The 15,457-nt window shown below is 41.3% G+C and overlaps 1 protein-coding gene across 4 annotated transcripts in view; it reads left to right on the top strand.

Annotated features, from left to right (window-relative positions):
- ARHGAP25 (Rho GTPase activating protein 25) overlaps positions 1-15,457 on the top strand; it is an 81,860-nt gene that overhangs the window by 54,671 nt on the left and 11,732 nt on the right. For all 4 annotated transcript variants that reach the window (XM_016137867.2, XM_016137868.2, XM_016137869.2 and 1 more), the window contains 5 exons: positions 3,486-3,693; positions 8,358-8,490; positions 9,574-9,647; positions 11,211-11,332; positions 12,146-12,342. In XM_016137867.2, coding sequence (XP_015993353.2) covers positions 3,486-3,693; positions 8,358-8,490; positions 9,574-9,647; positions 11,211-11,332; positions 12,146-12,342 — 734 coding nt within the window. The remainder of the gene's footprint in view (positions 1-3,485; positions 3,694-8,357; positions 8,491-9,573; positions 9,648-11,210; positions 11,333-12,145; positions 12,343-15,457) is intronic.

The following is a 15,457-nucleotide window of genomic DNA, read 5'->3' on the forward strand; positions in this document are numbered from 1 at the left end:
GGGCACAGGAGACTACAAGAGCCTGGGTGGAGATGGGAATTAAAATGAAAGTGGATGGTTTTATAGTCACGTAAGAAGAAAGTCTTGAGGAGGAGGAAAAATCAACACTTTCAGGGTCTTCGGTGAAGACCAAAAGAATGAGAAATGAACACAGGCCAGATTTGCTCTTAAGGAGGGCACTAAAAATATTACTGAGCAGATTGTGTGGAAAGATGCAGGTGGATGAAACCAAACTAGGGTGAGGTGAGAGGTGGAGAAGTGAATGCTAAGGGAAAAAGTAAAGGCTGTGAGAGTGGACGATTCTTTCAAGAAGTAGACACATTTATTGATGAGTATACTGGTGAAAAGAAGAAAAGCGAATGTTGCTTGTGCGAGACCTGGAATAGGAGATTAGTCTTTAATAAATAGGTAAAGACTTAGACGCATGTAGCATTTTGCAGTTGAAAGAGAAAAAATTAAGATACAAAAAAAGAGTGAAGTCCTGGAAGAGGTGAAAAGAGATGGAACCCACAGTTCAAATAAGTATCATCTTAGTAGAAAGTGTAGGGTCCTATTTTACCAAAGAGAAGGAAGGGTAAGAGAGGCAGGGACTGAAAATGAGGACGTTCACTCACGACATCCTTAATTTGGAGAGAGAAGGGGAAGAGGAGACAAGGTCACCTGCTGAGACAGATAGAAGAAGGAATGGGTGGTGAGCTCAAGGGGAGTGGTGAAGGTTTGGAACCAAGGTCTTAGAGACTGGTAATACAAATTTCCATGATATGGTATGCAGTGTTCCCTCATAGCTTATGGTGGCCTGATGAAGGATGTGGAGAGGGTAGCGGAAATAGGCAGAGTGGAGCTGATAGAAAGAAAAGAAGTATTGGGCAATGGTGAGAGTGACATCGAAATGACTGATTGTGGAGTGTGGGAGGAATAAAGAATGAACACCAAGGCTGATAGACTTAGAGAAGGAGAAAAGTTAGAGGACTGTCTATGCAGAGGAGTGTAAGAAGAAGCTTCGTTCTAAATCACCTGCAAAGTAGAGCATCTGCCTGGGGACCTCAGAAATGGAGTTCACATTTGGCAGCTCTGATGTCTCTGTGTACACTGTCACATCATGTTTAGGATCTTTCTCTATGGGATCCAGTGAGCCCCTTGAGCCCAAATTTCAGCTGCTTCAAAATACATCTGCCTCTCCCTTTGAATTTTCCCTCTCTGGAACCTTCAAAGGGAATTTTACAAATACCATGGCCTGCTGCCGGCACGTGGCCAAGCGCTCAATAAATGTTCATTTAAAGCTGAATTCACCTACCAAGGATATTTCTACTAGTGTTTAAACTAAAGAAATGCCAAAATTATCATTAATCATGTAAAGATGAATTAATTCATTAAGTAACAAAATTTGTTGACTGTCTACCAGGTCCTATGCTAAATACTGGAGATTAAAAGAGACCATCCTCATGTTTCCAGCATTAGGAAGCCTACAGTTGTGCAGAGGGCACAGGGACATACAAATAATTATAGCAGTGTGGAAAGGGATTGGGGTATATGAGAAGGAATATGGGTACACAGTGTCGGGACAGAGTCTCTCAGCCTTGGGGTCAGGGAAGGCTCTGCAGAGGTGACAATATTTGCTTTTAAGCCAAAGAAGGCAAATAGAAATCCAGTAGATGGGGAGGGAGAAATGAACTGAATGGGCAGTGAGAAGAGACCGTCCAAGGGCACAAAGACTTGAGAGTACTGTGGGCTTTGGGAACACCAGGGCGAGTGCCTTTGGGGGCATAGCAGGAAGTCTGGCCAGAAAGGTAGATAGGGGCCAAGCTGAATGCCAGCACCGTCTCTTAGACCGTACCCACAAAAATATTTAATCAGTCTCACTGGAATACAAGTAAAACAGATAATGGCCAGCAGGTCTGGTTGGGAGAAGGGAAAGCAGAGACCCACCTGCTCAGCTCCTCCTAGGTCTGATGCCCTAACCTCTCAGTATGTGATGTGATGAGGGAGGGGCTGGGGCTACAGAGGAGCCCCCTAGGACTTTGAGGGGTAATTTGAAAAATGCTGTGGCAATTGGAGAAGAAGTGGATGACTATTAAAAATAGAGGAATGTGCTCAGGTAGATCAGTGGTTTAGAGAGGACAGTGGGAGAAGGACTTTGAACAAGTTAGAAGAGACACAGCCACAGGTGGGAGAGGAGTCCAGCCTGGCGTAGGGCGGTGGGTGGGGGTGCAAAGGACATGGAAGACTCAGGAACTCATTATAGCACTTCACAGGTGGAATCCACATTATTTAGAGGCTAGATCTGGGGGACCACCCAGAGAGAAAGAGAATCATGGGAAAATCAAAGAGCTTTGGGAACCAGAGTCCATTAATAGAAGTAGTCGGTGAAGCAGAGCCCTAATTATGACAGAGGGAAACTCAGGCAGGACAGAGCTGAAGCCATGGCCTGTCTCATGAACCTCCAGGACACAAAGGGCATGGTGGCCTGTTGGGAAAACAATGGGTAGCCAATGACTGTCCTGACTTGTAAACTAACCTTGCTGCACTTCTGGGGCGGTGAAAGTACAGAGCCATGTGCCGATAGGACTGGGATGGAGCTGGTCCACACATGCTTTGCTAGAGGCGGTGTACTTCGGAAAAAAAATATTTTTGAGAAGCAATTTGCATACCATCGAGTGATAAAAATGTTCAAACCATTTGACCTAGTAATTCTACATGTGGAAATTTACCCTAAGGAAATAGTTTAAAAGACTAAAAAGCCTATGTTCATCCATCCAAATGTCAAATAATTAATTAATCAATTAATTAGAAATAATACATTATACTACACACAACCCATGGACTCTACTAGGTGAATGCATATGATCTCTGTGGCCATGTTAATAATAGTAAAACATAGTAAACAACCATGGAACAATAGGTTTAATACACTATGAGACATCCATATGATAGACTATCATGCTTTAATACTACTACTATATGACACAAGCAGAATTCTAAGCGGCCTGCTTGCTGCTGTGGTTAAGAGCACATTCTGTTGCGTTTTCTGCCTGGGCTCGAATTCTGACTGTGTCATGTCCTGGCACCTGACCTCGGCAAGTTCATCGGTGCCTCTAAGGCTCAGTGTCTTTAACAGTAAGGTGGTATAACAATACTACCAGATCATGGGGTTGCTGCCAAGATTAAATGAGAAAAGGTATGCAAAGTGCTTAGCATAATTCCTAGCACATGAGTTCTCCGTAAAAGTGAGTTGTTATGTTAAATATATAAAAATGTGTGTCAATAGAAAAAGACTGACAGAGACTGCCCCAATTTCTAACCCCAGATTTATAGCCCTAGGAAATACTATGGGCAATTTGTTTCCTCTATTTTGTTCAGTATTATTTTCTTAAAACCTTTGTGGTCATAGGCAACACAAAAGATCGAGAAATAGGCAAAGCATTTGACCTGTCAGTTCATCCAGCGGAAGTCAGGATCATGGTCAGGGCCTGTTTTTCTCTTCGCAGCCGTGTTCGGCCAGCGTTTGGATGAGACTGTGGCCTATGAGCAGAAGTTTGGCCCCCATCTGGTGCCCATCCTGGTGGAGAAGTGTGCGGAGTTCATCCTTGAGCATGGCCTGAATGAAGAAGGCATCTTTCGACTACCTGGGCAGGACAATCTAGTGAAGCAGCTCAGAGATGCTTTCGATGCTGGGGAGCGGCCCTCTTTTGACAGGTACGCTGTCCTCACCTTGCCCTCCCCTCTGCCTCAGGTGGCTGAGGGGACCTCTCTCTTCCCTTTGAGCGCTGGGACTCACACAAACACTTCCAAGAGCCTGGCTTGCAACAGAAAGAGTCTTGTTTTGCTCATAATTCAGAATCTGGGAGCACAGGTAGGAGAGTATGATAATCAAGTACCTGAGAGATGATGTGAACTAGAACACAAACCTATTGGGCAGAGTCACGAGATGTTTAGGATATAGGGGAAGGGGAAGTACAGAGTAGGGGAGAAAGATGGGACCTAGCTCCAGGGCCACCCTTCGGGGAACATGAGGATCATGGAAGAGCTGAGCTGGCTGTACAACAGATTTGGTGTGGCGGAGAATGCGCCATGTCTAGAACTAAGGGCTCCGATGGTCTTCCTCAGCTTTCCTGAAGTGGCCCAAACCAGGACTTATTAGTTTGGGAGACCACTCCACTGTCCAATTCTGAACTTAGTTCTGAGCCCTTATGGAAGGAGTACATACTGACAGCTTGACAACCTGGTGTTCTCGAGTTGAGGTTGCCCAGCCCTGTTTGGGGTGTATGGGGTATAGTGCATTTCTCCCCACCATCCCTCTCCCACCCCACCTCCTCCTGCCACCCAGTCAAAGTTTTCTTCTCTGCCATTCTCAGCTAGTACACCCCCATCCCTGACATTGCACACTCTCTGCCTATTGTGCAATGTTTGTCCTGGTGGCCTGCATGTGCTTGTCCTGCTGGCAAGAAAGAGCCATTGTTCTTTCTAAATCAACAGCCCATTAACCAAGATTTAGTAAGAAGGTCCTGAATGCTATCCAGTTTCCAAGGGTTGAAATTCTCTATAAGGTTATTTAAGACTGGGGCCCAGGGCTGATTCTGGGAAAATGATGAATAGCTGAGTGTCATGCTCTGTTGACAGTCTCACTGCTCACCTCTCCCTCACCTCTCACTCCGATCCCCAAAGTTGTCCATTCTCCCTCTGAAGCCTCTCGTAAGATCCATCTGTTTCCATTCTCACAGCTCTGTCTTAGTTTGGGCCACCGTTATGTGTCTTTACTGACCTCGCATGTAATAGGTTAATTTGCCAAGGGCGCTTGCTATATTTTAACAGGAAATCGATGGGTGGAGTTGTTATTGGGACTATAGCAGGTTATAGGCATCAAATTTAAGAAGCTTTTCAGCAGTACCATAAATTGCATTTCATTATCAGGTACTTGTTCAATTAAGCTCGCCACCTTTATATATAGTTTTCTTCTTATGTTTTTAATTAGCTTTGAGTTGATCAAAAGATACAGGTGAGTTGCTGCTAAAGCAATGCAAACAGTCAGCCAGGAAGAGGAGAGGTGATTTGTGGGTTTACCAAATACCTGCCCTAGGCTTGAGCTCATGCATGTATAAAATCAGCTTGGCTGGTGGAGTCAGGGTCTTTGATTCCTCTGAAATATTTGGGGCTGGAAGGAAGAAAGTGATCACACATCTCCACTGCCAGAACTGAGGGGTAGCATTTATACATCCATCATAAATACGGAGAGCTCTTCAGGCTCCTCCCAAGACTGAATCTTGGGTCCATGTGACTCTTGTGGGGACTCATTTAGATCTTCTAAATTGGTATATGTGCAGTTCCACCACGAGATCCCCCAAACTGCCTCACTAGAATGAAGAAAAACAAAGGAGCTCTAATCCGATAGATTCTAGTGCAGATGTGTCTGGCTCCCATTGAACATATAAATATGAATTTAAAAATCTCTTTGTCTGGTCTCTACTGGGCTGGATATCAACCAGCCACAAAGCCAGTATACTTCCAATACTAATATTTCTGTGAGAAACACATAGACATTCTGCATTATAAGATGAGTGCTTCAAGGGGTGGGGAGCAGGGCCATCTAAAGGGCCTTGGCTAATCTCTGATGCAGCAGGGGTTGAACTCAGAAGCCAGCCAGCTCCTGACTTGCTCTTAGGCCTTGATTTTAAAATGTCACTTAAGAATGTTTCACCGGGTTGGAGGAACAAGCAAATTGAGGGAAAATGCTGTAAATTTAGACTATAACAATGATATCTGAGTCAGCCCAATTCTAATGGGGCACAGATATTGAACAAAAAATTTATAAAAATAACTGTATAACTTCTATTATGTTAAGTGCTAAAAATGAAAAATAGATGGTACTATGATAATTTAGAACAGGGGGCTTTTGACATGGTCTGGTGGACTTAAGGAGGTCCCCAAGAAAATGACATTTAACCTGAGACACAATAAATGAGAATGAGGAGTTAGCCAGGCAAAGCACCCTGGTGAAATGAATCGGCAGCTTTCTCTGGCTTTTAGTGTTCTAAGATGAATATATAGCTAATTGTATTTTTGATTATAACTTTAAAATATCTATACTGTGTCTGTGGTTATGAACCCTTTCTGTTCTAATATTGGATATTTTTGCTTAGTTTCTCCTGATTAAACTACCTATTACTTTGTCTCTTTCATTATTGTTGTTTCTCTTCAAAATATTCTGTTTTTTGATGTATCATCTATGTTGTTTCTCTCATTTTAAATTCTTTGTTTTCTACATTCATTTTCTTGGTGTGCTTTGAGTGTTGGGGGTTGTGCGTCGAAGAATGGAACCCTGGGGGCAGGAGGCCAGGTAGGAGGCTGGGCAGAATCTTGCAAAAGACGACGTTCTTCTGGAATGGAAAGTCAGGGAGAGGTTTAGAGAGATTCTTATGACATCTCAATAGTAGAATTGAAGAGCCTGGGCAGACCAATTGCAGGTAGGGTGAGGGAGAGGCTTCAGTCAAATAGGAGACCCTGGATTCTGATTAAGACCTTGTGTGGACTGCGATGCAGGGACATTAGGAGAGTACCACTCCTGCAAGGTGTCTGCTGGCTGTCTTTCTGACATTTTCTTGGGACTTTCTCATGTATTTAACAAGGCTTTGCCTGGGATATTTTTAGAAGGTGACTCAGCAGGGAAGGCTTTTCCAGAATCCCCACCCCCGATTTCCTGAGGGCAGCAGTGGAGCACGGAAGGCTCTGTGCCAGCTCAGAATTCTCCTGTAGAGGTACAGAGTTCACAGGCTACAACGGGCGAGCCATTGAGAAGACAGCACCAACCACTGGCTGTTAAAAACAAACAAACAAAACATTCACGCAAAATGCCAAGACAGCTTTACAGTCAAGTTCTGGTGGACTTGTTTCTGCTACCTCAAACACCTTCCTTCTCCTCCTGTTCAATCTACCCCTCCTGCCCATTCTCCAGGAAGTATCTCTACCCAGCAGATTCTATATTTCACATCACTGAAACCAGGGGGATACTCAGATTATCTGAACCTCTTATTACATCATGACTTTTGAAATACTACCAGGACCGTCCCTTAAGAGTACCAGTTTTTCTTGATGTATAATAAATCAATACCTCTTCACTAATGATCTTCACTTATATGATAGATTCAGATTTGTTTTCTCTGCAAAATAAATTCGATAGTTCTATAAAGGAGGGGTCAGCAGACGTTTTAAAAGGGCTACGTATGAAATATTTAGGTTTTACTGGCCAGTTTCTGCTGTAGCTACTCAACTCTGCTCTTAAAGCAAAACATCAGCCAAACACTATGCAAAAATGAACAAATGTAGTTGTATTCCTGTTAGCACTTTATTTACGTCTGCTGAAATTTGAATTTCATGTAATTTTCACATGTTATGAAATATTCTCTTTTTGAGTTATTTTCCCAACCACTTAAAAAATGTAAAATCCATTCTTAGCTCACAGGCTGTACAAATACAGGCAGTGGGCCAGATTTGGCTCCTGGGCCACGGCTTGTCAACTCCTGCTGTAAACCAGAGAAGCTGGGCCGAAGACCCAGGTCTCTTTCAGCTAATCAGGCAATCAATCATATGCACGCTGTCTGAGTCCTTGCAGCAGGGCTTCCTCTCCCCACGCTCCAGGCTGATACACATGCTGCCCGCCCCATGCTCTCACTTCTCAGAAGAGTCTCTATGGCCCTTCAACTCTGCATTGAGTGTCCTTTTCCCACATTTCCATACACTCCTGGGTCCTGGGCTTCCGCTGTCATGGCACTAACCACACAGTATTACAATGACTTGGTAACGTTTGAGTTTCTGAAGCTCTGTGGTTCTAGGAGGTTGAGTATTCTGTGTTTCCTTTAGGTTTAACACTGAAGTCACACTGCCTGATATAGTATCTTGCCTTTAGTAGGTTTTCTCAATGCTTATTGATTGAATGAATGATTGCATGAATATGTGGGAATCCCAGAACTATTTTAAGGTTCCGAGGGATCAAAGAGATCAATAGACCATGGAGGTAGAGGGGTCATCACATGAAAATGAGACACTAAGGGCAGAATACTAAATTGTGAGGTGCTAAGTGATGTGAAGAAAGAAGAAAACAATGAAGACTAAACGGTTGGAGTTTTAATGAGAAAGCAGATCATCAACTCTTCTTTGAGGCAGTTAGGTGGAAGAGATAAAGAAAGAAAGTTATTATTCCAGAAGGGAGTATTAGCAAAAAAGTTTTGGTCAGATACACCTTTATCAGGCTCTACTCCTCTGCAAAACTCCCCTTTGAAACCTGAGATTTTTTTCAGTAGATCACCAGTGGGGAGGTAAGAATTCTGGAATTTTGCTTCCAAAAAGCATTGATTATTTCCTTCCAGAGATACAGATGTGCACACAGTGGCCTCCCTGTTAAAGCTCTACCTCCGAGACCTCCCAGAGCCCGTGGTTCCCTGGAGCCAGTATGAGGGGTTTTTGCTCTGTGGACAGCTCATGAATGCAGATGAAGCAAAGGTTGGTATCTTATTAGAGTCAGTTGTCTTGTTTGGAAAAAAAAGTAATGGTTAACTAAACACTATTCTGGTAGGCAAGCAACAATGAGTCAGGGGGGCCATATCTTTTGGTGAGATATTTGTCAAACTGGAACTTCCTTGGCAACAAAAGGCAAATGAAGCCAATTATGGTGACGGCCTTCATGGGCTATAACAATCCAATAAAGAATTGAGCCATAATCAAATACCCCCCAAGTCACTTAAAAATTAGTAAGAGAAGGAAGATGCATCTGAGAAAGGTTTCAAGCAATGTGGCCTTGTTGAGATCCAATGGGACATGAGACACAGGTCAGACTGACCAAACTGGAAGGCAGGTGAGAGGTCAGAATGTAATACCTCCATGATGACCATGAGTATCAGACATGGGCATATAAAGAATACATGTGCCAGAAGAAAGAAAGGCAGGGAGCTTTTCTTTGTTCTTTACAGCTTCAGTAGCCTGTAGGGTCTGTAGCTCCTTGTCCTTCCTCTCTCTGGCACATGCATTCTTTATATGACTGTCTTTGACATTCATGGTCATTATGAAGCTAAAACATTCTGACCTCTCACCTGCCCTCCAGATTGGTCAGCCTGCTCTTTTGTCCCAGCGGGTCTCAGCAAGGCCATATTGCTGAAATCCTTCTCAGAAGCATCCTCCATCTCCAGCTATGTTTTAAGTGACTTGCAAAGGGTATTTTGCTATAGTCCAATTCTTTATTGGAATGTTACATCTCAAACATTTCTTAAGCAAATAATTATCGTGAGGGTGAGTTGTCAAATAGTCCTTGCCTCAGGGTAGCCCCGTGTTGGGTAAGAGGACATAATAACAGGCAAACTAAAAAATACACCGCACAAAAAACAATGAGCCTCCCATACATTTTTGCAAGATCTTGTGAATTTATTGCTTTTCAAAATAAAAAATTATTAAAAAAACACAAAAAAAACTTTGGGAACAGGTGTGACTGCCAGAGTGTTGCTTCTGCACAGACATACCAGTTACATTCCAGGGTCTCATTACTGGCAAGTGAGCACGTTCATTTTACTAGAGTTAAAAACCTCTTTCCAGGCTCAGCAGGAGTTGATGAAGCAGCTCTCCATCCTTCCTCAAGACAACTACAGTCTCCTGAGCTACATCTGCAGGTGAGAGTCCCTGGTATCAGCTCCACAGTTTTCAGCCACATCAGAAAGAAGCTCCTGGATAGAGGAGGAAAGAGTGTCCTGTGAATGTGGAGATTCTGGTCCAGACCTTTGGAAGGTCAACTCTATTTACATAGTTCCAAGGTAGTTTCCTATATCCACAAGATAATTCAAAGAATCTCCTGAAAATTTTGTTGGCACACAAAATGTACATGCTTTTTCCTCAGGCCTTCCCAGCACTGCCCAGAGTCCTGGGACATGCAGTGGAACACAGAATCCTTACAATGTTTCTAGAATTATCTTCTGTCTTCTTGACTCTGGGCTATAAGCTAGCACCCCAGAGTCATTCATTCTAGGCCATCCTTTCTTTTTCCCTTTTCGAGGACCTGCTGTGTGTCATCTTTGTGGAAATACATAGCATGTGGATTGACCCACATCTGAGTGAGTTGGGAACTGGCATCTCCATGTCAAACAGAGATGAAATTTATCTTTATATATATAAAAAAATGTTGTAGTTTCTAGATTATAAAAATGATTGATTTGGAAACCAGGAAAATGCAACATACTGTAAATAATAAAAAAAAATTACCCACAACCCCTACCCAGCAAAAATCATTATTAATATTTGAGTGTGTCTGCTTCTGGATGTTTTTCTCTCTATGATAGATTTTTACATACATCAGTATAAATATAGTGAAACAATTTTTTATACCAAATTGGAATTATATATCTATTTTATATATATATATATTCACACATATATATGTATATGTATGTATGTGTGTGTGTATATATATAAATGTATATTTGTATATATATATATAGTCATAGCCTGCTTTTTGGGGCTTAAAGTTACATTGCAAGCATTTTCCTATGTCACTAAATAGGATTATAAATAATTCCATAATATTCTATAACATATTTTTATTTGGACATACCACCACTTATTTGATAAGCTCTCTATTTGGAATTTTATGTTGCTTCAGCCTATCCACTACAAAAAATAGGTTTAGAGAAAGTATTTAGAAATCCTTTGTCGATCTGTTCAGTATTTTTTTAAATAGTGAATATGAAAACTGCAAGCCTCAAATAGGTAGAATTATAATAAAAAGTGTTAATTATTGAGCAACGAGGCCTTGTGGATTTCCATTTCTGAGATCTCACAATAAAGTTTTCTTCTCTGAAGACTTGAGTGGGATGGGTGCTGAGAGCCTGGGAAATAAGCTTATAAAAGCAGAAAAAGCAGCAGTCAGATACCGGTCTGAGTCCTTCTAGTCTCCTCCCAGCTCTCTGAACTGGATCCTGCCTCCACCAGTGTAACCCCCTTCCCCACTCCCAGCCCAAAGCCATCATCACAGCTGGGAAGGCCTCTCCTGGTTTCTCTTCTTCCTTGATCTTGAAACTTTCTGGATGAAGCTAAACTCTTGTGAGTAGAGCAGGCCGATCTCATTCCTGAGATCAGAAGGAAAGAGTTGGAATCTATCTCTGAGATCTCATTGGTACCCGGAAGTGCTTCCTTCTGGCAACTTTCTATTTCCTACTCTGGGATTTCCTGGCTGCCCACAGGTTCCTACATGAAATCCAGCTAAACTGTGCTGTTAACAAGATGAGCGTGGATAATCTGGCTACTGTGATTGGTGTGAATCTCATCAGGTCAAAGGTAGAAGACCCTGCTGTGATCATGAAAGGTACGTATGGCTGGTCCTGTGGTGAAGGCAGACACAGAGGAAGTAACAGCAGTTATAACACTAGCCCTTATGTTTGTGCACTGATCTACAATTTACCACGCCTTTTCAACTGATTATATTGTCTGAATTGCAAAATAGCCGGTGAAGTAGGCAGGGCAGGAATTGTGTCCATTTTTCAGATCACATCAGTGGTTAAAGATTTACTCAATGGGTACAAAATATAAAAGGTTAGCACAGAAATTTAGCTAGTGTTTCTTGATCTTTTATTACATTTAAATACCCTTAGCCAGAAAAAAACAAGTTTCATTTGATAAGCCACGTCACAAAATAGCTACTTCTAAAGCTGTATTGAAAAGGCTTCTGAGGTGGTCTTGGTTCAGTGAGCAAAAAAAAGTCTTGGCATAGAGGACTGATGTCTGACATGAATTTGGGGAGGCAATGTGCCTGTCACGTGTTCACTATGTGTGCAATAAGAAATCAGATTTCATACTGAGAAACACATTGGGAGAGGTAGATATCTCCATTTTTTCTCTGTCAGATTGCTTATTTCCTGATTAAAGACCGATCCAATGGAACATAGGCTGAAAATAACCCTTTCGCCCCACTTTCACATCCTTCTTTATCCCGTCCCTTTCACCACAGTCTCCTATCCTAAGCAATTAAGAAGGTTTCAGTGAGGAGCAAAAGGAAGTCCTTTGGGGTCCTGTGGTTTTAGAGCCACGTTTGGAAACATCCCATGTGCAGAGACCCTTGAGGACTGCCTGCCTCCTGTCCCATGGTCCTGTATTATAAATACTTTTCTTCTTTGTTCAGGTGCTCCGCAGATCCAAAGAGTAATGACCATGATGATCAGAGACCATGAAGTCCTCTTCCCTAAGTCCAAGGATGCACCTCTGTCACCCCCAGTCCAGAAAAATGACCCCAAGAAACCTCCAGTGGCTCGAAGCTCTGTGGGCTGGGATGCCACTGAAGATGCCCCAATTTCTAGGACAGACAGCTTCAGTAACACGGTAAGGTGCAAAGAGTCTTTCTCCTTCCATCTGACTCTTCCATTAGCCCAGGTCATTCCATTTAAGAGCTATTTTGAGGGTGGGAATTTGGAGAGTTTTAGGTGATGCAGTGGGTACAGTTGATACAGACTCATTTGAATGCATCTTGAAAGCCTCGCCTCTTTCAAAATCTAGTTTCTTCTAGCGTCCAGGAGGTGGGGTTAGTGACATGTGAGCCAATCACCAGGCGACCAAGCGATGGGACTCCACACTGAAGCCCACTCCAAAAGTAGGCTTTGGAACACAATGGGGAAGGTTTCATGGAGGAAAAGATATACCACCTTGTAAATGTTTTAGTGAGGGTTATTAAAAATTCTGGGTCAAAGTCCAGAGAGAACTGGTTTCCTGCTAACCCGTGGAACGTGATTTCTTTCTCAGAGTACGCGATGTGTTCGTGTAATGTTTCTCATTCCCTGATAAGTTGTCTCAGCTAAGTCCACCCCGTCGTTTGCACTGAAGGGTTGGGGCTCACGTTCCTAATGTCAGAAAACTCTGCAGACTCTGAAATTTAGATTATTTGAGGGCAATAATTTACAAAGGTCAAATATTTTTATATATTTATAGAAACATATTCAAAAAAAAAAAAAAGGATGTGAACTTTATATAGCAGGCTGCTTCTTTATGTAGTGACCAAGAAATGAATTAAAATTTTTGGGTTAACCAGGTAATGTGAATTACCTAGAGTACTATTAATCCTGAGGATGATTAAGAAAGGATTGAAAAAATAGGTGGTGATAGTGGTGGTGATTTTTCTTAGGTAATATCTGGACACAGTGCACCTTACTAACACCCCAAAATTAAATTAATATTTAGAGATGCTTGTACTTCATATAATGGAATCGTCCTAGTAGTCCTTGAGAGTAGCCATGATTATGTTCACTTGCCAGGTTTCTGCTATCGATTTTAAAAGTGTGGGTAGCTACGGGCAGGTGCTATGCTAGGAAATTTAAACAGATCACCTTTGAGTCCTCACCCTTACTCTGTAGGGCAGAATTTATCATGCACATTTATGGGTGATGACCTAAGTCTCAGGAAGGTTGACCAGCTGGCACGAGATGACAATCCTAGAATGTTACAGAATGGGATTTAGGTCTAGTTCTCATCTCAAGGCCCAGGTACTTCTGACTCCCAAATGGGGTTGCTGAAGCATGTGATTAGCTACAAAGGTTAGAGGGAGAGCTTGAGCCCTAATTTTCTGGCTTTACCTTTACAGCTCTTTTTTTTCTTCTCCTTTTCTTTTTAATTTAACTTAAAACATGCAATACATACACATGGTTGAAAATAAATAAAAAATATATAATAAAAAGATGTATTGAGAAGTTCTGCTTCCTCCTCTATCTCCGCCCACCCCATCCTTTCCTGCCTCGATTAGTTTTTTTCCTCTCTATGCTGTACTTTACATCCCTGTGACTATATTGTAACAACCAATTTGTACTTCTTAATCACACTTTTTACCTTTTTTACCCAGTCTCCATCTGGCAATCATCATTTGTTCTCTGTATCTATGAGCCCGTTTCTGTTTTGTTTTGCTCATTTATTTTGTTCTTTAGATTAAACATATAAGTGATATCATATGGCATTTTTCTTTCTCTACCTGACATATTTCACTTAGCATAATATCCTCTAGGTCCATCCATGTTGTGGCAAATGGTAAGAATTCATACTTTATATGGCCAAACAATATTCCATTGTATGTATGTGCTACTTCTTCTTCATCATTTATCGATGGGCGCTTAGTTGACTTCCATATCTTGGCTATTGTAAATAACACTGCAGTGAACATATTGTAAATAACACTGCATATATCCTTTTGAACTAATATTCTAAATTTCTTCAAATAAATACCTAGAAGTAGACTTGCTGTGTCAAAAGTAATTCTATTTTAATTTTCTGAGGAACCTCCAAGCTGTGTTCCATAGTGGCTATATCAATTTGCAATCGCATCAATACTACGCGAGAGTTCCCTTTTCCCCACATCCTTGTCAACAATTGTTGTTTGTTGATTTATTGATGATAGCTATTCTGACAGGTGTGAAGTGATATTCGTTGTGGTTTTAATTTGCATTTTCTCTGATGATTAGTGACATTGAGCATCTTTTTATATGTCCATGGAGCATCTGTATGTCCTCTTTAGAGAAATTTCTGTCCATTTTTTAGTTGCATTGTTTGTTTTTGTGGTGCTGAGTTGTATGAGTTCTTCATAAATTTTTGATATTAATCCCTTATCAGATACATCATTGGCAAATATCTTCTCCCATTTGATAGGCTGTCTTTTTGTTTTGTTGCTGGTTTCCTTAGCTGTGCAAAAACTTTTTAGTTTGATGTAGTCCCATTTGTTTATTTTTCTTTTGTTTCCCTTGACCATGAAGATATATCAGGAAAAAAGAGCAATGTCAGAGAGCTAACTGCCTAGGTTTTTTTCTAGAAGTGCTATGGTTTCAGGTCTTACATGTAAGTCCTTTATCCATTTTGAGTTTCTTCTTATATGTAGTAGAAGAGTGTGGTCCAGTTTCATTTTTTGCATGTATCTGTCTAGTTTTCCAAACACCATTTATTGAATAGATTGTATTGTTCTAATAGTTCTTTTTGTAAAATCTTTAGGGTTATCTATATATGGTATCATGTCTACTGTAAATAATTACCGGTTTACTTTTTTCCAATTTAGATGACTTTTTTTCTGTCTGATGGCTGTGACTCGGACTTCCAATACTACTTTCATTCAACAATGAAAGTGGTACAAGTGGTCATCCTTGTCTTATTCCTTATCTTAAGGAAAATGCTTTTAGATTTTCCCTATTAAGTATGATGTTAGCTGTGGGTTTATCATACATAGCCTTTATTATGTTGAGGAATGGAAGTTCCCTCCATTCCCACTTTTTTGATTTTTTATCCTAAATGGATGCTGGATTTTGTCAAATGCTTTCTCTGCATCTAGTGATATGATTATATGAGTTTTATCTCTCAATTGTTAATGTGGCATATCACATTAATTGATTCGCGGATATTGAATCAATCTTGCACCCCAGGAATAAATCCAACTTGATGATGGTTTAAATGTGTTGCTGAATTTGATTTG

This window comes from Rousettus aegyptiacus, unplaced genomic scaffold, assembly GCF_014176215.1.
Source record: "Rousettus aegyptiacus isolate mRouAeg1 unplaced genomic scaffold, mRouAeg1.p scaffold_m13_p_7, whole genome shotgun sequence".
Classification (NCBI taxonomy): Eukaryota; Metazoa; Chordata; class Mammalia; order Chiroptera; family Pteropodidae; genus Rousettus; species Rousettus aegyptiacus.